This window comes from Bombina bombina, chromosome 3, assembly GCF_027579735.1.
Source record: "Bombina bombina isolate aBomBom1 chromosome 3, aBomBom1.pri, whole genome shotgun sequence".
NCBI classification, from domain to species: domain Eukaryota; kingdom Metazoa; phylum Chordata; class Amphibia; order Anura; family Bombinatoridae; genus Bombina; species Bombina bombina.
In genome coordinates, this window is record NC_069501.1 from 1,196,690,479 (window position 1) to 1,196,717,768 (window position 27,290).

The 27,290-nt window shown below is 38.4% G+C and overlaps 1 protein-coding gene across 2 annotated transcripts in view; it reads left to right on the plus strand.

The window, feature by feature from the left end:
- Window positions 1-27,290, plus strand: part of NOX4 (NADPH oxidase 4) — a 719,402-nt gene that overhangs the window by 351,795 nt on the left and 340,317 nt on the right. For both annotated transcript variants that reach the window (XM_053708631.1, XM_053708630.1), the window contains exon 12: window positions 21,300-21,360. In XM_053708631.1, coding sequence (XP_053564606.1) covers window positions 21,300-21,360 — 61 coding nt within the window. The remainder of the gene's footprint in view (window positions 1-21,299; window positions 21,361-27,290) is intronic.

The following is a 27,290-nucleotide window of genomic DNA, read 5'->3' on the forward strand; positions in this document are numbered from 1 at the left end:
TATTAAAACCAGGGAGCAGAGCCCTCATACTGTGTTTAATATAGCGGAGCCTAGAGGGATAAAGCCAGAAATTAGTGTATGTTTCAATTTTTTGGTTTGATTTGCTCGCAGTGAAATGTTTTTTTCTCTCATATAAGCCAGGAACATTTTTATTATAAATCAGCTTCAACAAGGGAATTTGATCTGTGCTATTTGAAACTTTTATTTGGTTAACTTTAGTAGATACAATTTTCTAATCACAGTTTCTGCTCAGAATGAGTAATATTGCTGTCACCGACATGCTCCCACACATATGGCCTCTCTATACTGTCCATGGATAGGTGTATTTCTTTCTTGTAGGGCAATTCAATGCATAAATGTCTTTTATGCAAATATGAATGGGCAGCTGTTAAATGGTATAATGACATTCAATTTCTTTTTTTTTAATTCTATCTATATAGCTCTCTCTCTCTCTCTATCTCTCTCTATCTCAATATCTCTATCTCTATCTCTCTATCTATATCACTATCTCTCTATCTATCTTTTTATCTCTATCACTATCTCATTCCCTGTCTTTTTTTCTTTCTCCCTCCTCTTTCTTTCTCTCTCCTGTCTCTCTCTGTCTCTCTCCTCTCTCTGTCTCTCTGTCTCTCTCTCTCTCTCTCTCTCTCTCTCTCTCTCTATCTATCTCTCTATCTCTCTCTCTCTCTTTCCATCTCCCTTTTTCTTTCTCCTTCCTCTTTCTCTCTCTCCCTCCTCTGTCCCTCTCTGTCTCTCTACTCTCTCTGTCTGTCTGTCTCCTCTCTCTCTCTCTCCTCTCTCTCTCTCCTCTCTCTCTCCTCTCTCTCCTCTCTCTCTCTCTCTTTCCCTCTCCCTTTTTCTTTCTCCTTCCTCTTTCTCTCTCTCCCTCCTCTGTCTCTCTGCTCTCTCTGTCTGTCTCTCCTCTCTCTCTTCTCTCTCTCTCTCTCTCTCTCTCTCTCTCTCTATCTATCTATATATCTCTATCTCTCTTTCCCTCTCCATTTTTCTCTCTCCCTCCTCTGTCTCTCTCTCTCTCTCACTCCCTCCTGTTTCTCTCTCTGACTCTCTCCTCTCTCTGTCTCTCTGTCTCTCTCCTCTCTCTCTCTCTCTGTCTCCTCTCACTTGCTCTCTCTCCCTCTCTCTCTCTCTCTCTCTCTCTCTCTCTCTCTCTCTCTATCTATTGAAATGTTTATCTTATTTCTTTATCCAGTTAGGAACATAACTAAATGAGCTTCTGTGCTGATTAAGTAATCACTTTGAAGTATGTTGCAGAAGTAAGGATCTGAATTTGGCAAGATTTACTTCAGCTTATTTGGAGTCAGTAAAAATAGAAACCACAATTTTCAGAACAAACTTAAATTGAAAGCAGTCAAAATAAATAATGAAAGTGTATTGCATTGCTATTGTAATATGCATAATTAAACAAAATAGAGGTAATTGCATTTTGAGTTTAATGGCATTAATCTCATTTTTAATTTATACACCATCAATTATTTGGTGCATTGCAAAATAAATGTTTTATAAGCATTTAAAGCAGTGATTTTGTTGGAAAAATGTACATTGTTTTGCAGCCTTGGAACACACCCCTTGAAAATCCTTTTGGTGGTTGTTTATCATACTTCCTGTGACCAATTAGGCGCATATGCAGACTAGCTCCTGCACATATTAACCAATCACTGTGCAGCACAAAGGAGAGTCAGGGTTCTGCATTCCCAAGAATACACTCAAGCCTCTCCATGGGGAGGGGAAGCAATACAAATTTCAGAATTATTATTATTATTATTATTTATTTATAAAGCACCAACAGATTCTGCAGTGCTGCCCATGGGTACAAGGATAAAAGTACAACAGAGAAACAATACAATAAAAGACAAAATGTTACAAACAAATATAGGGGGAACTTACAATCTAGATGGGTGGGAGGATGGGAAACAGGAGGTGGGGACTGCAAAGGGGAGAATGATATTAGTGAGGAGATAGATGAGGGCAACTATTAGGTAAGTTCATTTGTTAATGAGTCGATGATGAGCTTCCCTGAATTACAGGAAAAACAGTAATGATAAAACTCCCTTGCAAAGTTCCTTTTTTTTATATAATTGAGCAGAACCAAACATTTTACAGGGATTTCAATTTTATGTTCAACTTCCTTTTAAATGGAATTATAATGAGCTGCATAGGATAATTGTGCTGCGCATCCATACACTACTGCAATGTATAATGAGCATAAGTAGTTGTATACAGATACCAGTCATGCTGCTCTATATAGTGATGCTATCTGTACACACATAGCAGCTGTAGCTGCAAATAACATAATTATATGTATCTGGGAGCACACAATTTAGCACCCTTGACCTATGTAGTCAATCATGATATAGTCCTATTACTAGTTACATTTTCTGCCATAAAAAAAATAAAAATAGATAAAACAGGAAACGTGTGTCAGTCTAGTTTAATGTTAGTATTAATCAGAACGCTCTGCAAAATACCGCTCAACAATTTCCTAATCTTAAAATGTGTAGCAGCTTTTGTGTAATTACCATACAGCAAACATCAATATAATATCATTAGTCAAACACAAAATATCTTTCAGATATGGGAACTTGCATTTCGCTGTAGTGAGTTTTATTCCTGTCTTTTTTGAGAAAAAGAATCTTATTCCAACATAAATGCATATTGTCAAGATATGGTGAATTATATGAAATAAAAACAGAGAAGCAAAATGTTAGAAAAGTATTTAACAGCCGTCTATAAGTAAAGAGAGAGAGATAGTATGAGAGAAGGTTTGCTGTTTCAGATGATAAATAGACTAGGACCACATTTTTCATTATCTGGACAGACAAGATTCCCACAGTGATGATGCCTGGGACAATAGCCCCGCCAAATTAATAGCTGCCCCACATGTGTACTCCTTCAACTATGACCCCCCTTGCTTTTCACATCACCATCACAGTCAGCCACCCTACCCATGTCACACCCAGCTACCTCACCCATGTCACAGCCAGCCACCCCACCAATGTCACAGCCAGCCACCCCACCAATGTCACAGCCAGCCACCCCACCAAAGTCACAGCCAGCCACCCCCATGCTTGACACGGCACACCTTGTCCCATTCCCCCTGTTCTGGTCCCATCCCTGGTAGGCTGCCCCCACCCCTACCATTGTAGCCCTGCCCCCAATATGTCAGTTGGCCTCCAATAAGTGCTTTCTATTAATTTCTGGCAACTTCACAGAGTTTCCACAAAACTTTTTCATCCGGGAGCACATTCTGCATTTATCAATGAACAAGGAGACACTTGTGCAATGACACACCCTGCTCTCTTGCAAATAATTGTGTGTGAGAAATGATGTTAATTACCCAATTTTGGATCAGTCTGGGGACATTTTAATGGTGCTGGAGAGGTTAAGAAACAGTGTTCCGAAGGGTCCATAGCTTGATAAAAAGAGCTTTGTAAACTGCAACATGTTTTGACTAACAACAAATTATCATTGTATTTTATAATATGCTGTGCCATAAATATGGGAGCAACAATAAAATATAAAAATTTACACAAAATGTTAAACCAGTTTAAACTTATATTAGAACAAACCGCATGTTTGAGCTTAAAAGTACTGTAAACACCTTGTAATTACTAGACATTCCTGTTGTGCTACTATAGAATAAAATATCAATCAAGGTTAGCCTTCATAAGTCTGGGTCTAAGAATTACAAAATTCACAGCTTTTAGAGATAAATTACATTAAAAGGTAGCAATGTATATAATGAAATTATACTGCAAATTGGTTTTACTATGCATAACTAAATATGTTTTATTGGAATCTTAAGATGTTTACTGTCCCTTTAATTTGCAAGAATTGCTCACTGGCTATTAAGTATAAATTGCACTGCTTTATTGATGGGCTGGGATACACTTCCATGTGCACAGAACCAAACATGTTTTTTGAAACATTCATTTTACAAAAAAACAAAAAGCTACTCTTTTTTTTTTAGTCAACAGTGTTTTAATAACATTCTTACTATCTGCTCTGGGTAATGTTCAATGCTTTGCACGATCCATAAGCAGAATGATACAGCATGCTTGTATAAGCCTTAATTGTCTATGTATACTTAATCCTAGCTCAGCACCTAAAGAATTAGGCAAATTTGTCACTGTGTTCAAGGTATCATGGTTAAACCAAACAAATGACCTCATTATAGGATCACAGAGCTACCACAATATTTGTAGTCTAATAAAAAGAGTATCTTTAAATCCTGCTAAAAGTTATTTCTTTCTTTCTTTGTGAAAGGGAAAGTGCACTGTATAATTGTTTGCCACTTAGGGCCAGATTACAAGTGGAGCAATATTGAACGCTCCCCCAGCGCGCTAACTCCACTAGAAGTAAGCTTTTTGCGTGCATCAGTTAGCACTCGTATTACAAGTTGAAAGTAAAATGTTTTCGCACAAGCACTATGTCTAAGTGTGCGCAAAAAGTCAATGTTAGATTATCGCATGCTCGTTCACGTATTCCCCCATAGAACTCAATGGAGCAAAAAAAGTGCACTAACCCGACATTAAAATATGAATATTTCACAATCCTATGTTCTCCAGATAGCATGAAATGTTGTTGTTTTTTTCTTTTCATAAATACATGTTTATATATATTTGATGGTATTTTGGTACAATATATATCTATACCTATATACATGATTATATATAGATATAAATAAATATATTTATATATATACAGTATATACATATATATATACAGTATATATATATATATATATATATATATATATATATCAATATTTATTTAGAAATACATAAATCATATTTCCTTATGTGCACAATATTCAAATGTAATATTTAAAGTAAATACACATTATAACACTTTACTAAATTTGAATATTGCAGGAATATGCTTTTACATTACTATCTACTTGACTGCAAATGTCTCCAATGCACACACACACACACACACATATATATATATATATATATATATATATATATATATATGTGTGTGTGTGTGTGTGTGTGTGTGTACATATGTATTTATGTGTTTATATGTGGATATATGTCTGTAAATAAATAAATACATATGTACACACATATATACAGTATATATATATATGTAATTATGAATAGTATCATGCTTGTATGATATGTCTTCACTAAGTAGACAACTATAAGCAATCAGTTTAGCACTATATATTGCAACTAATCTAAGCACATAGTATATATAGCACAGAGGTGTCAGCTAAAGTATTGATAGCACCGCTGTGCTTTACCATTCCTCCTGTATTAACCATGAGTCTCCATTTTCTGCTAATTAATTATTTTGTTTATCATATTTGTGATCTACAAATGAAAGTATGTTTGTTTATATCATGTTCATTTTCATTTACATTAAGATTGCGAATAGGTTCATTAGTGTTGTACTATATATATAAAATGATAGTGATAGGCATTGCATTTATTAATTAAAATCAATTACAGTGTTTGTTTTTTAATTGTTTAAGGGGCGGAGTATTACCCTTTAAATAGCACACCCTCTGAGAAGGGGGATATGTCTATGATTACGGCCAGGCTGGCCGAAACATGTTAGGCTGTGCTTGCTGAATTGTTTTTTTTTTTTATCAGAGGCTCTGCTGTACAGGGTCTTTTATTGTGATATGACCTGCTGAGAATAAAGATTTGGATTTTTTACCTTATGACGACGCCTGGATATCATTTCATCTTTATTTCAATATTATTCGGAGTTTGGGGAGCTCCATTTTTCTTTTCCGGAGCGTCCGGTGACGTCATTTTCCAAGGACGGAGAGAGGGGACCTGAATTGCGGTGCACCCGGAAGTCATGTGATAGCGTTTGTCGGCATTTCCGCTGCTGTGGAGTGGAGGGCTAGAGATACGTACCTGAAAAGCTAAGCGGTCCGCTAAGAGGAAGGACCGGCGAATTGAATTAAAGAAACAGGACTACTACATCCAGGGTAGACGAATATTGCCCCGAAGAGTGAGTGGATGGTCAAATCTGTTTACATTATTCACGCTTCCTGTATGTTGCTGCCTCCATGTTGCCTGCTATTTATCACTTGTGAGCTATCTCATTTTTGACTGTGCACCTTACATAATCAGTTTGATTGTTTTACCCCCCATCTGGCTGCGGGCTGTTTGAAGCCTTATAGGAAAGCTGATTTCAGCACTTGGGAACTGTTTTTTCTGCTTTTTGATTACCCCATTTCGCGAGTGCTGTTGTTTGTTTTTTCTTGCTTTCCCTGGAATAAATGATATATATATTCTAATGAACACTATGACGTCATTAATAACAGCAGAGAACTCTGACTTTAATACGAGCAATGCCACTGAAACCTTTTTTTCACTATCTAAAGTGGATGATTTAGATCTACAGGGCCTTGAACTGGAGGATTTATTCGGTTTAGATGGGCCAGATGTACAACTTAGTGAACTCTTTTCACAAATGGAACGGTTAAGGTTAAAAGAACAAAGACTTAAACTTGATACCTGGACTCTGAACAAATATTTGTTGCTTAGAATGATCCCAAGAGGTTTGCGTGTTTATAAATTTCCAACCTTTGAAACCTCAGACGAAACCTTCATTCAGGAGTGGAATGAGGTTTTGACTGAATGCTCACTACGTTTAATGCAATTACTTGTCAATTATAAAACTGTACAATTGGTAGTTGTAAGACAGGCAATAGAAGGTTTACAACAGGAGCTAAACAAATTTAGAGAGATAGATGGGTATGGGGTTTTGGATAAAACCTTACAAAACATTATTGAGACAAATAAAACTGAGATTATTCATGTTAAACACACTAAATATATTAGGGATAAAAATGACTATCAGAACAAGCAGGTTTTTATTTGGAAAAGGAAGAACAGAAAAAGAAAGTCAAAGAATTCTAACAAACATAACCAGCAGGTGTTAGATACTTTGAATGAAAATGCTCAAACTAAAACCAGTAAAAGGAAATTTAGATCTAAGGGCAAACATAGAGTAACTTTTTCTGACACAGAGCCAGAATCCACAGATGAAGATGGCTCATTATCAGCCTTCTCAAGCTCTTATGAAGAGAGTGGGGATTCAGACACAGGTATTACTGAAGCCATAAGTAATATGGCACCATCTGTAGCAGTTGATCAGGGTACTGCCTGTGGAAACACTACTAATAATGGGGATCTGGTGGTAAGATCTAAAACACAGGTAGATAAATCCAAGAATCCTATTAAGCCAATTTTGACAAATAAACAGCCACTAAATGTTGAGCAACATAGGGTTAAGGAGCAGGTTTTTCAGGTAGACACGATACAAACCAAAGGGGGAGGAGGGCAGAAAAAGCCCCAACCTCAGAGAGGGAGAGACAAATATTTGCTCAGGAAGACAACGATTCCAAAACAATAAAACAAATGGATGTGATTAATATTTCTTCACATACTTTGAGTGATTTGGAAACAAAGGTGCTTAAACTTGGTTTAAATTTCAGTCCAACTAGGAATTTTGATCTCTTCCAGACCATCCTTGATGTAAATAAGTTTGTAAGACAGCTTACACTTAAAAAACACTATTCAGAATCAGTTGATTCTGTTACAGATATGAGAACCAGGGATGGTCTGGAGGAGATACATCTCCTAAACTTTGAGGACACACGTAGTATGTTAACTCTAAGGACACTAGACAGCACTGACACACTTGATACTCCATATGAACATGCAAAAGGACAGCTTACTAACACTAAATCTAACTTTTATCCCATTCAAACAAGGGGTAAACAGTTGGAATTGTTCCATAAGCGTGTATTGGAGGACCTTACTGTACTCTCAGAGAATAATCCCCATATTGGATCTAATCTCAATTTTAAAGAAAGGGAGGCTCTTAGGTCATTGCAGTCAAACAGTTCACTGGTCATAAAAAATTCTGACAAAGGTAGCAGCGTCGTTGTTATGGACAGAAGTTCATATGTATTGGAAGCACAACGACAACTGGGTGACTGCAATGTCTATGTGGAACTTTCCTTCAATCCCACTGCTAGGTTCCAGAGGGAGCTTATGTCATTGGTGGATGATGGTGTGGAAATAGGCATTTTAGACAGAAAAACAGCTACCATACTGAATGTAAAGGATCCTGTTTTGCCTATTTTCCACCATCTTCCAAAAATACATAAAGGCCTGGAAAATGTGAAAGGTCGCCCGATTGTGGCGGGGATAGGCTCTCTATTGGAGCCTATGTCAGAGTGGCTTGACACTTACTTACAGCCCCTTGTTAGGAAGTTACCCAGCTACATCAGAGACACAACACATGTTTTGAGGCTTATGGAAACGGTAGAACATTTGCCTAATCAAAAATGGTTGACTGTAGATGTGGTCTCTTTGTATTCAGCAATTCCTCATAACAAGGGGCTGGAAGCTATTAAATTTTTCCTAGATACTGAAACCGATCTAAGCGAGGTTCATAGGGGCTTTATTCTGAGAGTGACAGAATTCCTTTTAAGCCACAATTATTTTATGTTTGAGGGGGTTTTCTTTCTACAGAGGCGTGGAACAGCCATGGGGGCCAAATTTGCGCCCTCATACGCCAACCTATTTATGGGTTGGTGGGAGCTGTTCCACGTCTTTGCGGATGATAACCCTTTCATAAGTAATATATCTTTTTATAGGAGGTTCATAGACGATCTCTTGTTCATTTGGCAAGGAGATGAAAATTCTATAAACAATTTTGTGCTAACCCTCAATACAAATGATATGGGCATTGAATTTACACATAATTGTCATGCATCTGAGATCGTCTTTTTGGATCTCCTGTTAAGGTTTGATGGCTTAACTGGAAAGGTCAGTACTACATTACATCGTAAACCAATTGCAGGCAACTGTCTACTGCATGCACACAGTAACCACCCTCCACATGTGTACAAAGGTATAGTCAAAGGGCAGTTCCTGAGGGCACGAAGAAATTGTAGCCTAGACCAAGATTTTGAAAAAGAATCTAAAGATCTAGTGTCACGTTTTGTGGAGAGAGGATATAATAGGAATATGGTTGATAAGGTGTCCAAGGAAGTTGCTACTCTGGATAGGGGGCAAATGCTTGGTGGGACCAAGTGGAGACCTGAACGTAAGGGTCTAAAATTTATCACCAAATATTCGAATCAATTCTCTGAAGTTTGCAACATTGTCAAAAAATATATGCCCATTTTATATGGGGATGATACCTTGAAGCATATAGTTGACAAAGGTTGTGAATTTATATATTCTAAAAACTTGACAATTGGTAACATGCTCTCACCTAGCATGCTCCCAGACCAAGGTCCACGGAGTTCATGGTTAAATACTATGGGGACTTACAAATGTGGTAAGTCTCTTTGTAAACCATGTAAATACTTAAAGCAAGGGAATGGCTTTGAATCGTATGTAACTAACGAATCATTCACCACTAGGGGATGTGTAAAATGTTCTTCAACATTTGTAATCTATTTGGTTGAATGTACTCAACATAGATTGCAGTATGTTGGGTTAACTACCCGGGACATACGCACTAGGATTAAGGAGCATTTGGGATATATCTCAAATGATATCCATTGTTCGGCACTCTCCAGACACTTTATTGAAGTACACGGGAAAAATGTTGATATGTTTAAATGGAACGCAATTGAAGCGATTTGCAAGCCACGAAGAGGGGGCAGCAAACAAAAAATACTTGAAAGACAAGAAATCTATTGGATCCATAGACTAAAAACATTGGTCCCGTGTGGATTCAATTCACAATTTGATGTAATCAATTATTGGGAATGACCCATTTATAATTATAAGCTTGAGTAGAGACCTGGTTTGATACTATATGTTGATATCCTTTATTTAAGTCAGTGTAGAGCAAATTTGAACAATAGGATTTCAAATGGATTTAACATATAAACATATGTCTTTATAATTTAGAAATCTATGATAGAAGGAATATTGGATTATGTACTTTGTGCTAGTCTTTAGCATTATAGCTATTGTGTGATACTGGGTTATGTTTTCATGTAATTATGAATAGTATCATGCTTGTATGATATGTCTTCACTAAGTAGACAACTATAAGCAATCAGTTTAGCACTATATATTGCAACTAATCTAAGCACATAGTATATATAGCACAGAGGTGTCAGCTAAAGTATTGATAGCACCTCTGTGCTTTACCATTCCTCCTGTATTAACCATGAGTCTCCATTTTCTGCTAATTAATTATTTTGTTTATCATATTTGTGATCTACAAATGAAAGTATGTTTGTTTATATCATGTTCATTTTCATTTACATTAAGATTGCGAATAGGTTCATTAGTGTTGTACTATATATATAAAATGATAGTGATAGGCATTGCATTTATTAATTAAAATCAATTACAGTGTTTGTTTTTTAATTGTTTAAGGGGCGGAGTATTACCCTTTAAATAGCACACCCTCTGAGAAGGGGGATATGTCTATGATTACGGCCAGGCTGGCCGAAACATGTTAGGCTGTGCTTGCTGAATTGTTTTTTTTTTTTTTTTATCAGAGGCTCTGCTGTACAGGGTCTTTTATTGTGATATGACCTGCTGAGAATAAAGATTTGGATTTTTTACCTTATGACGACGCCTGGATATCATTTCATCTTTATTTCAATATATATATATATTTATATATATATATATATATATATATATATATGTGTATATGTATATATATATATATATATATATATATATATATATACATACACGCACACATACACACGCACACTTATAGTATTGTGCTAAAGTCTTAGGCCACCATTAGAATTGCTATTTTAGCAAAGCTATAATGACCATGCATAATTATTGATCAGTCTCTTTATTAGAATACAAACAGAAAAACAGTTTTTTGTATGCTGTAATAAAAACTGAAAAAAATCAGAAAAAAATGCTTCTATAGGCTAAAGTGGCAAGTATTTAGTGTGACCTCCCCTTACGCTTGAGCAATAGCATGGAATGGAGCCGTAATTTATGTCATTGCTAACACCTGTATTTGTCCTACTATTTCGTGTCAAAATGACTGCTTTGAAAAAGGTCTATTACACCAGGTTTGTGCAACATTACATACACATTTGATATGAGTTTAATTCATTGGAAGCTTGCTAATAAGACCAACTTTCAATCACATCATAACATTTAAAATGCCAAAGATCACAGAATGTGACAGACATAAAATCATATGTTTGCATCAGCAAGGCCACTCTTAAAGGGAAATCAGCAAACACACTGGATACTCAAGATGTGCTATTCAAGCTGTCAAGAAATTTTGAAGAATTAGGAGAGGTCAAGGACAAAAAAAGACTGGAAAACTTTCAAAATCTGATAAGTTTCTCAGAGTTTCTTCTATGGACCTGGCTCAGCATCTGGCAGCTTCATCGGGATGCCAAGTTGACCGTTCTACATTCCGAAGAAGCTTGATCAGGAATGGTCTTTGTGGAAAGGTAGCAGCCAAGAAACCACTTTTTTGGAAGGGGAACAGGGTGAAAAGGCTAAGCTATGCTAAAGCTCACAAAGATTGGAATGTGGAAAAGAATAATATGGAGTGACAAATCCAAGTTTGAAATGTTTGGGTCCAATTGTTGACAATATGTGAGAAGAAGAGTTGGAGCGAGATGAAAGAATGAGTGCTTGCGGCCTTCAGTGTAACATTGTGGAGGGCCTGTCCTGGTTTGGTGCTGCATTTCTGCCAGTGGTGTTGGCGATATTGTCCGAATTGATGGGATCATGAATGCTGAAAAGTACAGACAGGTTTTAATTCATCATGCCATTCCATCTGGAAAGTGCCTGATTGGGCATGGTTTTATTTTTCAGCATGATAATGTTCCCAAGCACACTGCTAATGCAGTAAAATCATATTTGGAGAGTAAAACAGCTGATAAAACACTGACAGTCATGGACTGGCCTCATCATGGAGGCGCTTCATCCAACACGTGCAAACAGCCTTAATAAACTCCTTTTTGCTTGTGCATAACTGTTAGCATGCCACTCATAATCTGGGCCTTAATGTGACTTATTATACCAGCTACAGAGTTGAAAATGTATAGGAATGTGTTCATTTATGTTTATTTATGTTTATTTTTATATGAAATAGCAGCCAACTAAAAATAGAATATGTTATGTTAGGAAGTGTTTCAGCAAATTAATTCAAGACTGATGATGATTTCCAGTTATACTTGAATGCAGCTTTTTTCACTAGCCATAAATGGATATGGAAGTCAGAATTTGCAATAAAAACAATCCAGATTATTATTATTATTATTTACCATTTGATATCCTTTGTTGAACATTATCTTATTTCTATGGCAGCAGTTGAAACTATGCATTGCTTAATACACATGCACATTCCTGAGACTACCTCAGTATGCTTTTATAAAAAGGTACTAAAGCCTTGATTCTCTAAAGCTCTGTGATCTGGTGAGATTCTAATAGATGTTTCGTCAGGATAAAAAGGCCCCTCAGGGTTTGTTGTGTAGAAAATCTTAACCTTGGCAAATGTATATCTCATTAAAGGGAGTTTTCTAATATGCTTTATGTTAAGGAGAGACATTTACTTTACAATAAATTAATAATAAGTAAAATATGCTGATCGTTTCCATGCTGAGTTTTTAAGAATTGGGCCCTATGTTTCAGCAAAGGATAACGAAAGAATAGGCAAATTTTATACTGTATCTGAGTCATGAAAGTAACATTTTTAACACCAATTCATGTCCTTTTAATATCAATTCAAAACTGGCAATAAATATTTTTTTTTTGTGCTCACCCCTGGTATTACAAGTTGAAAGTAAATGTGATTGCGCTCAAGAATGATTACGCTAGCGATTATGCTAGAATGAATACTGTGACTTCAGAGCTCTGGTTAACTGTTTTGCGGGGAAAACACATCAAAAATACATTACAAAGTATAGTTACACTCATAATAATATATATGTGTGAATATATATATAAATATACTGTATATGCAGTCCTATGCAAAAGTTTAGGCACCCCTGACAATTTCCATGATTTTCATTTATAAATAATTGGGTGTTTATAACAGCAATTTCATTTTGATCTATCAAATAACTGAAGGATACGGTAATATTTCAGTATTGAAATGAGGTTTATTTGATTAACAGAAAATGTGCAATAAGCATCAAAACGAAATTAGACGGATGCATAAATTTGGGCACCCCAACAGAAATATTGCATCAATGTTTAGTAGAGCCTCCTTTAGCAGAAATAACAGACTCTAGACGCTTCCTATAGCCTGTAATGAGTGTCTGGATTCTGGATTAAGGTATTTTGGACCATTCCTAATTGCAAAACATCTCCAGTTCAGTTAGGCTTGATGGTTGCCGAGAATGGACAGCCCGCTTCAAATCACCCCACAGATTTTTAATGATATTCAGGTCTGGGGAATGGGATGGCCATTCCAGAACATTGTACTTGTTCCTCTACATAAATGCCAGAGTAGATTTTGAGCAGTGTTTTGGGTCGTTGTCTTGTTGAAATATCCAGCCCTGGCATAACTTCAACTTTGTGACTGATTCCTCAACATTATTCTCAAGTATCTGCTGATATTGATTGGAATCCATGCGACCCTCAACTTTAACAAGATTTTCAGTACCGGCACTGGCCACACAGCCCCACAGCATGATGGAACATCCACCAAATTTTACTGTGGGTTGCAAGTGTTTGTCTTGGAACGCTGTGTTCTTTTGCCGCCATGCATAACGCCGCTTGTTATGACCAAATAACTCAATCTTTGTTTCATCAGTCCACAGCACCTTCTTCCAAAATGAAGATGGCTTGTCCAAAGGTGCGTTTGCATACCTCAAGCGACTCTGTTTGTGGCGTGTATGCAGAAAATGCTTTTTCCGCATCACTCTCCCATACAGCTTCTCCTTTTTGTTAAACAATGCACAGTGACACCATCTGCAGCAAGATGATGTTGTAGGTCTTTGGATGTGGTCTGTGGGCTATTTTTGACCGTTCTCACCATCCTTTGCCTTTGCCTCTCCAATATTTTACTTGGCCTGCCACTTCTGGCCTTAACAAGATCTGTGCCTGTGGTCTTCTGTTTCCTCACTATGTTCCTCACAGTGGACACTGAGAGCTTAAATCTCAGCAATAGGTTTTTGTAGCCTTCCCCTAAACCATAATGTTGAACAATCTTTGTTTTCAGGTCATTTGATAGTTGTTTTCAGGTCCCCATGTTGCCACTCTTCAGAGGAGAGTCAGAAAAAACAACAACTTGCAATTGTCCTCCTTAAATACCTTTTCTCATGATTGGATGCACCTGTCTATGAAGTTCAAGGCCTCTAGTTATCAAGCCGTCAACTTTCTTGCATTCAACGGCACCAATATGCTCGCCTAAGATCGCCTAACATCGCTGCCACGGACCTGAATACGTTCTCCAAAATTATCAAGAAAGCTGTCAAAAAGCAGCGCACCAAGTATGGAGTGATGAGCAGTGGACTGTTGTTAACTAACAGTCATCAATCTCGCTGCTCTTCGGCTTATTTGCAGCTTTCTTGGTACCCTGTCACTAAGCACCCACACTATACTATACTGTTTTACCCCCTATACCGCTGCTCCCGGACCCCGCTGCACTTAAATAAAGTTATTAACCCCTAAACCGCCACTCCCGGAGCCCACCACAACTCTAATAAATGTATTAACCCCTAAACCACCGCTCGCGGACCCCGCCGCAACTCTAATAAATGTATTAACCCCTAAACTGCTGCTCCCGGACCCCGCCGCACCTAAATAAAGTTATTAACCCCTAAACCGCCGCTCCCGGAGCCCACGGCAACTCTAATTAATGTATTAACCCCTAAACCGCTGCTCCCGGACCCAGCCGCAACTCTAATAAATTTATTAACCCCTAAACTGCCACTCACGGAGCCCACCGCCACCTACATTATACCTATTAACCCCTAATCTGCCCCCCCTACACCACAACCTACATAAAGTTATTAACCCCTATCCTGCCGATCCCGGACCCCACTGCAACTAAATAAATTGTTTAACCCCTAAACTGCTGCTCCTGGAGCCCACCTCCACCTACATTATATTTATTAACTCCTAATCTGCCCCCCCTACACCGCCACCACTATAATAAACATATTAACCCCTAAATCTAAGTCTAACCCTAACACCGCCTAACAAATATAATTTAAATAAATCTAAATAAATATTCCAATCATTAACTAAATAATTCCTATTTAAAACTAAATACTTACCTATAAAATAAACCCTAAGCTAGCTACAATATAACTAATAGTTACATTGTAGCTAGTTTAGGGTTTATTTTTATTTTACAGGCAAGTTTGTATTTATTTTAACTAGGTACAATAGTTATTAAATAGTTATTAACTATTTAATAACTACCTAGCTAAAATAAATACAAATTTACCTGTAAAATAAATCCTAACCTAAGTTACATTTACACCTAACACTACACTATAATTAAATTAATTAAATAAATTAACTACAATGAAATACAATTAATTAAAATTAAATAAAATTAACTAAAGTACCAAAAAATAAAAAACACTAAATTACAGAAAATATTTTTTTTTTACAATTTTCTTAAACTAATTACACCTAATCTAATCCCCCCTAATAAAATAAAAAAGCCCCCCAAAATAATAAGAATCCCTACCCTATACTAAATTACAAATAGCCCTTAAAAGGGCTTTTTGCGGGGCATTGCCCCAAAGTAATCAGCTCTTTTACCTGTAAAAAAAAATACAATACCCCCCAACATTACAACCCACCACCCACACACCCAACCCTATTCTAAAACCCACCCAATCCCCCTTAATAAAACCTAACACTAACCCCTTGAAGATCACCCTACCTTGAGACGTCTTCACCCAACCGGGCCTAAGTCCTCAACAAAGCCGGGCAAAGTCCTCATCCAACCGGGCAGAAGAGGTCCTCCAGACGGGTAGAAGTCTTCATCGAGGCGGCATCTTCTATCTTCATCCATCCGACGAGGAGCGGCTCCATCTTGAAGACATCCGACGCGGAGCATCCATCCAGACCGACGACTAGCCGACGAATGACGGTTCCTTTAAATGACATCATCCAAGATGGCGTCCCTTGAATTCCGATTGGCTGATAGAATTCTATCAGCCAATCTGTATTAAGGTAGGAAAAATCCTATTGGCTGATGCAATCAGCCAATAGGATTGAGCTCGCATTCTATTGGCTGATTGGAACAGTCAATAGAATGCAAGCTCAATCCTATTGGCTGATTGGATCAGCCAATAGGATTGAACTTCAATCCTATTGGCTGATTGCATCAGCCAATAAGATTTTTCCTACCTTAATTCCGATTGGCTGATAGAATTCTATCAGCCATTCGGAATTCAAGGGACGCCAAGGTCGTATAATATTCGCCATCTTGGGAAGGTCGGGTCGGGTGATAGTAATTCGCCATCTTGAGAAGGTATATATCTGGACAAGAAAGTTCATACCAAGACAAGAAAACCAAGCTCCAAGAGGCAATAAATACAGGAAGTTTCCTAAAGAAACCAGCACAAAGGGTACCCACATCCCATTCTACTCCAAGAGGCAGCGATTTTATACAGACCAGAACATCCAGGATTCATTCAACCACTAGATACATCCTCCAATGCGGCAAACTTACCTCATAGGATTGAGGTAACTTTTGGTAAGGGTATCTATTACGCCTTCATTACACTAGGATTCCAATATCCTATCAAAGACTCTAATATATATACGTATATTCATATACTTCTCTTCCCTTTTTTTTGTTTTCTTTACCCACCAACACTGCCGAGACTTTAATATTATTCAGTTTTTAAGAATCTCCATAAGCGCTGTTTACCCTTTGACTCCCATATATATATATATATATATATATATATATATATATATATATATATATATATATATGTATATGTGTGTGTGTGTGTCTGTGTACATATGTATTATGTATTTATATGTGTATATATGTATTTACAGAAATATAAACACATATGTACACATACATAGACATATGTACAAGTGCATTTAAGCCCTTTTCTATTAAGTAGATGAAAACACTAAAACATATTTATGCAATATTTATTTTTAATAAAGTTTCTAACGAACAGCAAAATTACAAGTTATGCGCTAAACCGGGTGCGGAAATAACGCCAAAAAAATTAGCGGTATCGCACTCTCCATAGCGCTGCCATTAAAGTTACTGAAAAACCTTCTTTTGTTGTGCGATATGGTGCGATAAGCTCCATACCACACAAAACCCAAGGCCTGACTTGACGTGCTTGTGCACATTTTCCCCCATAGAGATCAATAGAGAGAAAGTGTTAGAAAAAAAAGTGTTAGAAAAAAAAACACCTGCGATCGCTGAATTGCGATGGCTGTAATGCAATCCCCATTGATGTCTATGGGGAAAAGAAAGTTATATATAAATCTAACACCCTAACAAAAAACCCTAGTCTAAATACCCCTAATCCGCCGCCCCCGACATTGCCAACACTAATTAAAGCTACAAACCCCTAAACCGCCGTCCTCTGACATCGATGACACTAAATAAACATATAAACCCCTAAACCGCCGACCCCCAACATCGCCAACACAAAAATAAAGTATTAACCCCTAAAACGCTGACCCCCCACATTGTTAATACTAAACTAAAACTATTAACCCCTAAACCGCCGCCCCCTCACATTGCAAAACACTAAATTAAACTATTAACCCCTAACCCCCCCAACATTAAATTAAAAGTACAATATAACTACTGTAAAATAAATAAAAACATACCTGTGAACTTAAAAAAAAGATTAAACTATAAATTAACCTAACATTACTATTTTTTTTATTTTTTTTATAAACTAGAAATAAAAAACCTAAATTACAATATTAAAAAATCCGAACACTACGAAAAAAAACAACCTACTAACATTGCAAACCCCCCCACTAAATTACAAAAAATAAAAATAATCTAACATTACAAAAAAACACTAAAATTACGAAAAATTTAAAAAACTAAGATTTCAAAATATAATAAACAAAATTATCCAAAATAATAAAAATTAAACCTAATCTAATAGCCCTAAAAAAATCTAAAAGCCACCCCAAAATAAAAACAGCATTGCTCTAAGTTAAACAGCTATTTTACAAAATAAAATTACAAAGTCCCCCCTAAAAGTAACCCACCCCACCCAACCAACCCTCCAAAATAAAAAAAAAGTAAGTCTAAAAAAAATCTAAGCTACCCATTGCCCCTAAAGGGGCATTTGTATGGGCATTGCCCTTAAAGGGGAAATCAGCTCTTTTGGGGCCATTAAAATAAAAAAAGCCCTAATCTAAAAGAAAAAAAAAAAAAACACCCAAAAAAATAAAAGAAAGACCTAACACTAACCCCAGAAAATCTACTCACAGTTCCTGAAGTCAGGACATCCATCTTCATCCAGGCGGCGTCATCTTCCTCCATCGAGGGGGCCATCTTCTATCTTCATCCCAGTGGCGCAGAGCTGTGGGGACGCGGAGCTGACCAGGACCGCCAGCGACGGCGACTTAACGCGCGGAGCCTCCTCTTCATGCGAAGAATGCAAGGTACCCCTTTTATATTGGGGTACCGTTGCATTCCTATTGGCTGAAAAATTCAAATCAGCCAATAGGGTGAGAGCTACTTAAATTCTATTGGCTGATTTGAATTCCTCCTACGATGGGGGAAGATGTCTTTAGGGGCAATGGGTAGCTTAGGTTTTTTCTATTTTTGGGGGTTGGTTGGGTGGGGGGGTTTACTTTTGGGGGGGGGGGACTTTGTAATTTTATTATGTAAAAAAGATGTTTAACTTAGGGCAATGCCCTACAAAAAAGGGCTATTGGTAGTTTATTGATAATTATTTTTTTTTTGTTTTTTTGGGGGGGGGTGGCTTTTTTGTTTGTATAGGTCTATTAGATTAGGTTTAATAAATATTTTGGATAATTTTGTTTATTATTTTTTGTAATCTTAGTGTTGTTTTATTTTTTGCCATTTTTTGAGGTCGGAATGGAGAGTTGTGTAAAGGCTAAAATGCTAGCGGTATAGCTGTACCGCTGCGACTTGTAATACGGGAGACCTGCATATTCCGTGCGCAATGGCCAGTTTTTCAGCAGTATAGCCGTACCGCAAAACTTGTAATTTTGCTGTATGTATTTACTGTAAATATTTCACATTCCAATGTTCTGCACATAGCAGAATAAGTTCTAAGTATTTCTAAATATTTTTGTGTGTATATATATATATATATATATATATATAGATATAACATTGTACCAAAATACCATCAGATATATGTAGAAATATTTATTTATGAATAAACTAGTCCTAAAGCCCGTTCACATGGGCCATTTTTTGCAGTACAGCGGTCCCACCCCTTGCTCTCTCTCTCCCCTTGCTCTCTCTCTTGTGCTCTCTCCCCCTCTCTCTTGTGCTCTCTCCCCCTCTCTCTTGTGCTCTCTCCCCCTCTCTCTTGTGCTCTCTCCCCCTCTCTTTTGTGCTCTCTCCCCCTCTCTTTTGCACTCTCTCTTGCTCCACCTCTCTTTTGCTCTCTCTCTCCCCCATCTCTTTTGCGCTCTCTCCCCCTCTCTTTTGTGTTCTCTCCCCCTCTCTTTTGCGCTCTCTCTCTCTCGCTCCACTCCTCTTTGCTCTCTCTATCCTCCCTCTCTTTTGCTCCCTCTCCCCCCTCTCTTTTGCTTTTTCTCCCTCTATCTTTTGCTCTCTCTCCCTCCTCTCTTTTGCGCTCTCTCTCCCCGCTCTCTTTTACACTCTCTCTCTCCCCCCCTCTCTTTTGCGTTCTCTCTCTCTTTTGCGCTCTCTCTCCCCCCCTCTTTTGCGCTCTCTCTCTCCCCCCTCTTTTTTGCTCTCTTTCTCTCTCTCCCCCTCTTTTGCACGCTCTCTCTCCACCTCTCTTTTGCGCTATCTCTCCCCCTCTCTTTTGCGTTCTCTCTCCCCCTCTCTTTTGCGCTCTCTCTCCCCCTCTCTTTTGCGCCCTCTCTCCCCCTCTCTTTTGCGTCCTCTCTCCCCCTCTCTTTTGCGTTCTCTCTCCCCCTCTCTTTTGCGCTCTCTCTCCCCCTCTCTTTTGCGTTTTCTCTCCCCCTCTCTTTTGCGCTCTCTCTCTCCCCCTCTTTTGCGCTCTCTCTCTATCCCCCTCTCTTTTGCGCTCTCTCTCTCCCCCTCTTTTGCACGCTCTCTCTCTCCCCCTCTTTTGCGCACTCTCTCTCCCCCCTCTCTCTCCCCCCCCTCTCTTTTGTTCTGTCTCTCTCTCTCCTTTTTTTTGCTCTCTCTCTTCTTTTTTTTTGCTCTCTCTCTCCATCCCTCTCTTTTGCTCTTTCTCTCCATCCATCTCTTTTGCTGTCTCTCTCCCCCCTCTCTGTTGCTCTCTCTCTCCCCCCTCTCTTTTGCTCTCTCTCCCCCCTCTCTTCTGCACTTTCCCCTCTCTTCTGCTCTTCCCCCTCTCTTCTGCTCTTCCCCCTCTCTTTAGTTCTTTCCTATCTCTTTTTGTCTCTCCCCCTCTCTTTCTATATCTCTCCCCTCTCTGTCACGTCGACCCCGTCCGGCCACGCCCGACCACGCCCCCGACCTGACCCGGTCCCGCTGGCCATGCCCACGGTCCTGCCCGGCCACGCCCACAGTCCTGTCCAGCCACGTCCATGGTCCCATCCGGCCACTCTCACGCCCGGTCAAGCCCATTTTTGCCGCAAACAGCATGGATTGTCAGGTAAAGCCAGGTGTGTTTGTCCTCTTGCTGTCTCTACTGCGCATGACAGCTTCGGACAAACACACTTGGCCTTTTATATAATAGGATAGAACATATTCTGCTATGTGCAGAACATTGAAATGTGAAATATTCATATTTTCATGTCGGGATAGCGCACATGAGAATATGTGATCGGGTTTGCGCAAGAGGGGTGCAAGCAATATTCCAAGTTCAGCTTTTTGCGCTCATCAAGTTAGCACATGAGTGAAAGTGGTTACTTATAACTCATAATACGAGCGCAACCCAACGCAAGCAAAGAGCATACTTCTAGCACAATTAACACTTGAGCGGAAGCATTCATTAGCAATTCACTTGTAATCTGGCCCTGTATGCTTAATCTGAATCATGAAACAAAAAATGGGGTTTCCTGTCCCTTTAAATTAACAAGGATTACAAGAATTTCTTTTGTATGTAAAATAATTCTATGTAATTTTTTGTTTTGCATACTAGCTGTTTTTAATGTCATTCATTTAATTTAATTGAAAATGGCCATTACATTTCTGTTTTTCCATTTTAGTGCCCTACAGAAAAGAAAGGGACATTTGCAGTTCATGTCAAAGTAGTTGGGGACTGGACAGGTATGTTTAATAGTTATCACCTATTTTACAAATCAATGTTTTTTTTTAATAAATACAAATCTACCACAAGGTTTATAACTTTACGAATGACTGATTGTTAATAACAAGGGAAACATGGATAGACATAAGAAAAAAGATATATAAAAATATATATATTTTTATTTATATTCGATTATCAGCTAACCTTAATGTTAATAAAGCAATATAGTAATATACCCTGAATATGTTACCTTATGTCTTGAAGAAATAGCAATACAGCATGATCCTGATTGGGATAATTACATCAGCTGACAGTAACAATGAAACATATAGACCATCTAATACAAAATATTGACAGGAATTGACACAAATATATATGTTGCTTTATTAACCCTTTAGGTGCTGGGTACTTTAACAGGCAGGAGGCTAAGGTATGATGGGAAGGGAAATTGGAAGGAGTAAGAATAAAGTGGGGAGGAGGGGGGATGCCCCCCCCCCCCCACCCGGGGAAGACAACACCTAAATCATTGTGCAAATGACATGTGTTATTATCTGCACTTAAAGGGACACTGAACCCAATTTTTTGTGATTCAGATAGAGCATGCAATTTTAAGCAACTTTCTAATTTACTCCTATTATCAATTTGTCTTCGTTCTCTTGCTATCTTTATTTGAAAAAGAAGGCATCTAAGCTTTTTTGGGGTTCAGAACTCTTGACAGCACTTTTTTATTGGTGGATGAATTTATCCACCAATCAGCAACGACAACCCAGGTTGTTCACCAAAATGGGCCGGCATCTAAACTTACATTCTTGCATTTCAAATAAAGATACCAAGAGAATGAAGAAAATTTGATAATAGGAGTACATTAGAAAGTTTCTCAAAATGTCATGCTCTATCTGAATCACGAAAGAAAAGAAATTGGGTTCAGTGTCCCTTTAAAGGGATATGAAACCCCAAAATGTTTTCCATGATTCAGATAGAGCATACACTATTAAACATCTGTCCTATTTACTTCTGTTATCAATTTCACTTCATTGTCTTGATATCCTTTGTTAAAAGAGCAGCAATACACTACTATGAGCTAGCTGAACACCTCTGGTGAGCCATTGACATGAAGCATATATGTTCAGCCACCAATCAGCAACTAGCTCCTGTTAATGCAGCTGCACTTGAGTCTATCTATGTGTTCTCTTCAACACGGAATACAAAGAGAATGAAGCCAATTTGATAATAGAAGTCAATTAGAAAAATTAGGGGGGGGGCTGATATTCCTTTCAAGTGTGGATGGTGACACATAGTTGTCAATTTGCACAGTTAATTGTGTTGTCATCCGGGGGGGGGGCTCATTCACGTTTTCTGCCAGTTACTAGATGACCAAATGGCTCAGCATTGCTACAGCCTGCTGCAGGGATCTTATGGTAGCTGGATATGATGGATAAGTATTCAAACCCCTTAATCTCAGCTCTCTTATGTCCTAGAAAACCCCAAGATCAAGCAATTGCTGCTCTTTCATACGTTGTGTGTCTTAGTGTTATAAAGTTTAAGCACACATTTTTAACAACCAAAATGAAAAATTCATCAAAATGATCTATAGATATCAAAGATCCCTTCTTCTAAAGCCCAGAAGCTCCTCTTTTAAATAAAGTCTCTATATATGTTTTTTATAGACAGGTGATTACTGTGGTAATAGTGATTACCTGTGGTGATTAAATGTGCATTTTATTTGAGTAACGATTCATGTGCAGGTCAAAGCTCTATACATATAACAAAGGGCCTTTATTTAAATGAGGATAACATAACCCCTTCTCCTTTTGGCTATAAAGTTTAAGAAAAAATGCACACTACTGTTTACAACATTGTTTATTAAAATTTTAATAAAATTTGAAAAAAAATTGCAACATGCGTAGGTTTCTCACTGGGGAACATGTGCAGCATCAAACATTTCCCTCTTTATTTTTTTCACATACTATTTTACAGTTGCAGCACATCTAACAATATTATATGCTATGCCCACATTATAAATATATTTCTATATAACATATGTCTAATGTTTGAGATATTTGAGGTTGGGCTGTTATGCATCACTAGAAGGACTGCTTAGAAGGACTGAACAGTTGTTATAAATATATTTCTATATAACATATGTCTAATGTTCGAGATGCCAGATTGGACAGTTATGTATCACTAGAAGGACTGCTTAAAAGGACTGACCACATAAGTCTAATGTTCGAGACATTTGAGGTTGGGCTGTTATGCATCACTAGAAGGACTGCTTAGAAGGACTGAACAGTTGTTATAAATATATTTCTATATAACATATGTCTAATGTTCGAGGCGTTTGAGGTTGGGCCGTTATGCATCACTAGAAGGACTGCTTAGAAGGACTGACCACTTGTTATAAATATATTTCTATATAACATATGTCTAATGTTCGAGATGTCAGATTGGACAGTTATGTATAACTAGAAGGACTGCTTACAAGGACTGACCACATATGTCTAATGTTCGAGACATTTCAGGTTGGGCAGTTATGCATCACTAGAAGGACTGCTTAGAAGGACTGAACACTTTTTATAAATATATTTCTATATAACATCAGGACCGTCTTTAACACAGGGCAAAAGGGGCAGCTGCCCAGGGCCCAGTTTCTGTTGAGGGGCCCAAGAGTCCTAAAAAAAAAAAAAAATATATATATATATTTTTTTTTTTATGGTTCATACCAGACTGCGGATTTGACATGGGGAACACACACATTCAGTCCTAATACTGTCACAGTCAAAAGTACTCTGCTTATATATTTTTTTTTTTAAAACTGTGCCAGACCGTGCCGGTGTCATGTGATATGCCAAGCTATTGCCATGTGCTGTTTTAGATGTGCACTGTGCAGCACTGAATGCAAAGCCCTAACTCGGCATCCAGCCATTCCCACTGCATCATAAAAGGTCCTACTGGGGTTACCACTGTTACCAGGTAACTGCTCTGGTTGTGGGGATTGTTTCTGGGTAGGGCTGACTGTAGGCGCATGCAGCAGAAAGCTGGAGCGGCAGGCACGTGAGTATTTGAGCATCTGTGCAGCTGCACACACTGCTCTCTTCAGTCTCGAGGCTGTGTGACTCATCTCACACTGTATCCATGCAGCCTTGGACAGACAGCATCCAGTCTGCTGGTCCCCTTAGCCCTGCTCTTTCTGCTCTGGCCCTAAGATCAACTAACTGAAGTTTGTTAGGGGAACAGTGCTTTGTAGAAAGGTGTCAGTGGGAAGAATAAGTGAGTGCACACCCCCCCTCCCCATGCAGCATTGTCTAGTGCAAGGTGAGAGGGAACTTGTTCCTAGCAAAGAAGGGACATGTGCTGCTGTGGCTGATGTATAGTGTCATGCTGATACTTCACATATTAATGTAAGGTTTATTTTTATAGTTTTTGTTTTCTCTCTGTCTCAGATTTTACAGCTTCCCATAGTAGTTCTGCTGTTCCAGTCAGTAAACCTATATTTGTCTGCACCTCCATGCTTCCTCCTCAGTCTTTACCTTGCTTTGCTCCTGTTGGCTGCCCTAAATCTCTTTAACCAGCTAACCTCACACCAGAATCACATTCAAAAGAATATTAAATGAATCCACAGTGGAGGAATTTATATATTTATTTACTTATTAGTACTGCTTAGGTCCAGTTTCACATATTGCAATTTATTTCATTTTCTCCAACATAGGTGTGTCCGGTCCACGGCGTCATCCTTACTTGTGGGATATTCTCTTCCCCAACAGGAAATGGCAAAGAGCCCAGCAAAGCTGGTCACATGATCCCTCCTAGGCTCCGCCTACCCCAGTCATTCTCTTTGCCGTTGTACAGGCAACATCTCCACGGAGATGGCTTAGAGTTTTTTAGTGTTTAACTGTAGTTTTTATTATTCAATCAAGAGTTTGTTATTTTGAAATAGTGCTGGTATGTACTATTTACTCAGAAACAGAAAAGAGATGAAGATTTCTGTTTGTATGAGGAAAATGATTTTAGCAACCGTAACTAAAATCCATGGCTGTTCCACACAGGACTGTTGAGAGCAATTAACTTCAGTTGGGGGAACAGTGTGCAGTCTCTTGCTGCTTGAGGTATGACACATTCTAACAAGACGATGTAATGCTGGAAGCTGTCATTTTCCCTATGGGATCCGGTAAGCCATGTTTATTACGATTGTAAATAAGGGCTTCACAAGGGCTTATTAAGACTTTAGACTTTTCTGGGCTAAATCGATTCATTATTAACACATATTTAGCCTTGAGGAATCATTTTATCTGGGTATTTTGATATAATAATATCGGCAGGCACTGTTTAGACACCTTATTTCTTAGGGGCTTTCCCAAAGCATAAGCAGAGCCTCATTTTCGCGCCGGTGTGGCGCACTTGTTTTTGAGAGGCATGGCATGCAGTCGCATGTGAGAGGAGCTCTGATACTTAGAAAAGACTTTCTGAAGGCGTCATTTGGTATCGTATTCCCCTTTGGGTTTGGTTGGGTCTCAGCAAAGCAGATACCAGGGACTGTAAAGGGGTTAAATTTTTAAAACGGCTCCGGTTCCGTTATTTTAAGGGTTAAAGCTTCCAAATTTGGTGTGCAATACTTTTAAGGCTTTAAGACACTGTGGTGAAAATTTGGTGAATTTTGAACAATTCCTTCATGTTTTTTCGCAATTGCAGTTATAAAGTGTGTTCAGTTTAAAATTTAAAGTGACAGTAACGGTTTTATTTTAAAACGTTTTTTGTACTTTCTTATCAAGTTTATGCCTGTTTAACATGTCTGAACTACCAGATAGACTGTGTTCTGAATGTGGGGAAGCCAGAATTCCTATTCATTTAAATAAATGTGATTTATGTGATAATGACAATGATGCCCAAGATGATTCCTCAAGTGAGGGGAGTAAGCATGGTACTGCATCATTCCCTCCTTCGTCTACACGAGTCTTGCCCACTCAGGAGGCCCCTAGTACATCTAGCGCGCCAATACTCCTTACTATGCAACAATTAACGGCTGTAATGGATAATTCTGTCAAAAACATTTTAGCCAAAATGAACCCTTGTCAGCGTAAGCGTGGCTGCTCTGTTTTAGTTACTGAAGAGCATGACGACGCTGATATTAATATCTCTGAAGGGCCCCTAACCCAATCTGAGGGGGCCAGGGAGGTTTTGTCTGAGGGAGAAATTACTGATTCAGGGAACATTTCTCAACAGGCTGAACCTGATGTGATTGCATTTAAATTTAAGTTGGAACATCTCCGCATTTTGCTTAAGGAGGTATTATCCACTCTGGATGATTGTGAAAAGTTGGTCATCCCAGAGAAACTATGTAAAATGGACAAGTTCCTAGAGGTGCCGGGGCTCCCAGAAGCTTTTCCTATACCCAAGCGGGTAGCGGACATTGTTAATAAAGAATGGGAAAGGCCCGGTATTCCTTTCGTCCCTCCCCCCATATTTAAAAAATTGTTTCCTATGATCGACCCCAGAAAGGACTTATGGCAGACAGTCCCCAAGGTCGAGGGAGCGGTTTCTACTTTAAACAAACGCACCACTATACCCATAGAGGATAGTTGTGCTTTCAAAGATCCTATGGATAAAAAATTAGAAGGTTTGCTTAAAAAGATGTTTGTTCAGCAGGGTTACCTTCTACAACCAATTTCATGCATTGTCCCTGTCACTACAGCCGCATGTTTCTGGTTTGATGAACTGATAAAGGCGCTCGATAGTGATTCTCCTCCTTATGAGGAGATTATGGACAGAATCAATGCTCTCAAATTGGCTAATTCTTTCACCCTAGACGCCACTTTGCAATTGGCTAGGTTAGCGGCTAAGAATTCTGGGTTTGCTATTGTGGCGCGCAGAGCGCTTTGGTTGAAATCTTGGTCGGCTGATGCGTCTTCCAAGAACAAGCTACTAAACATTCCTTTCAAGGGGAAAACGCTGTTTG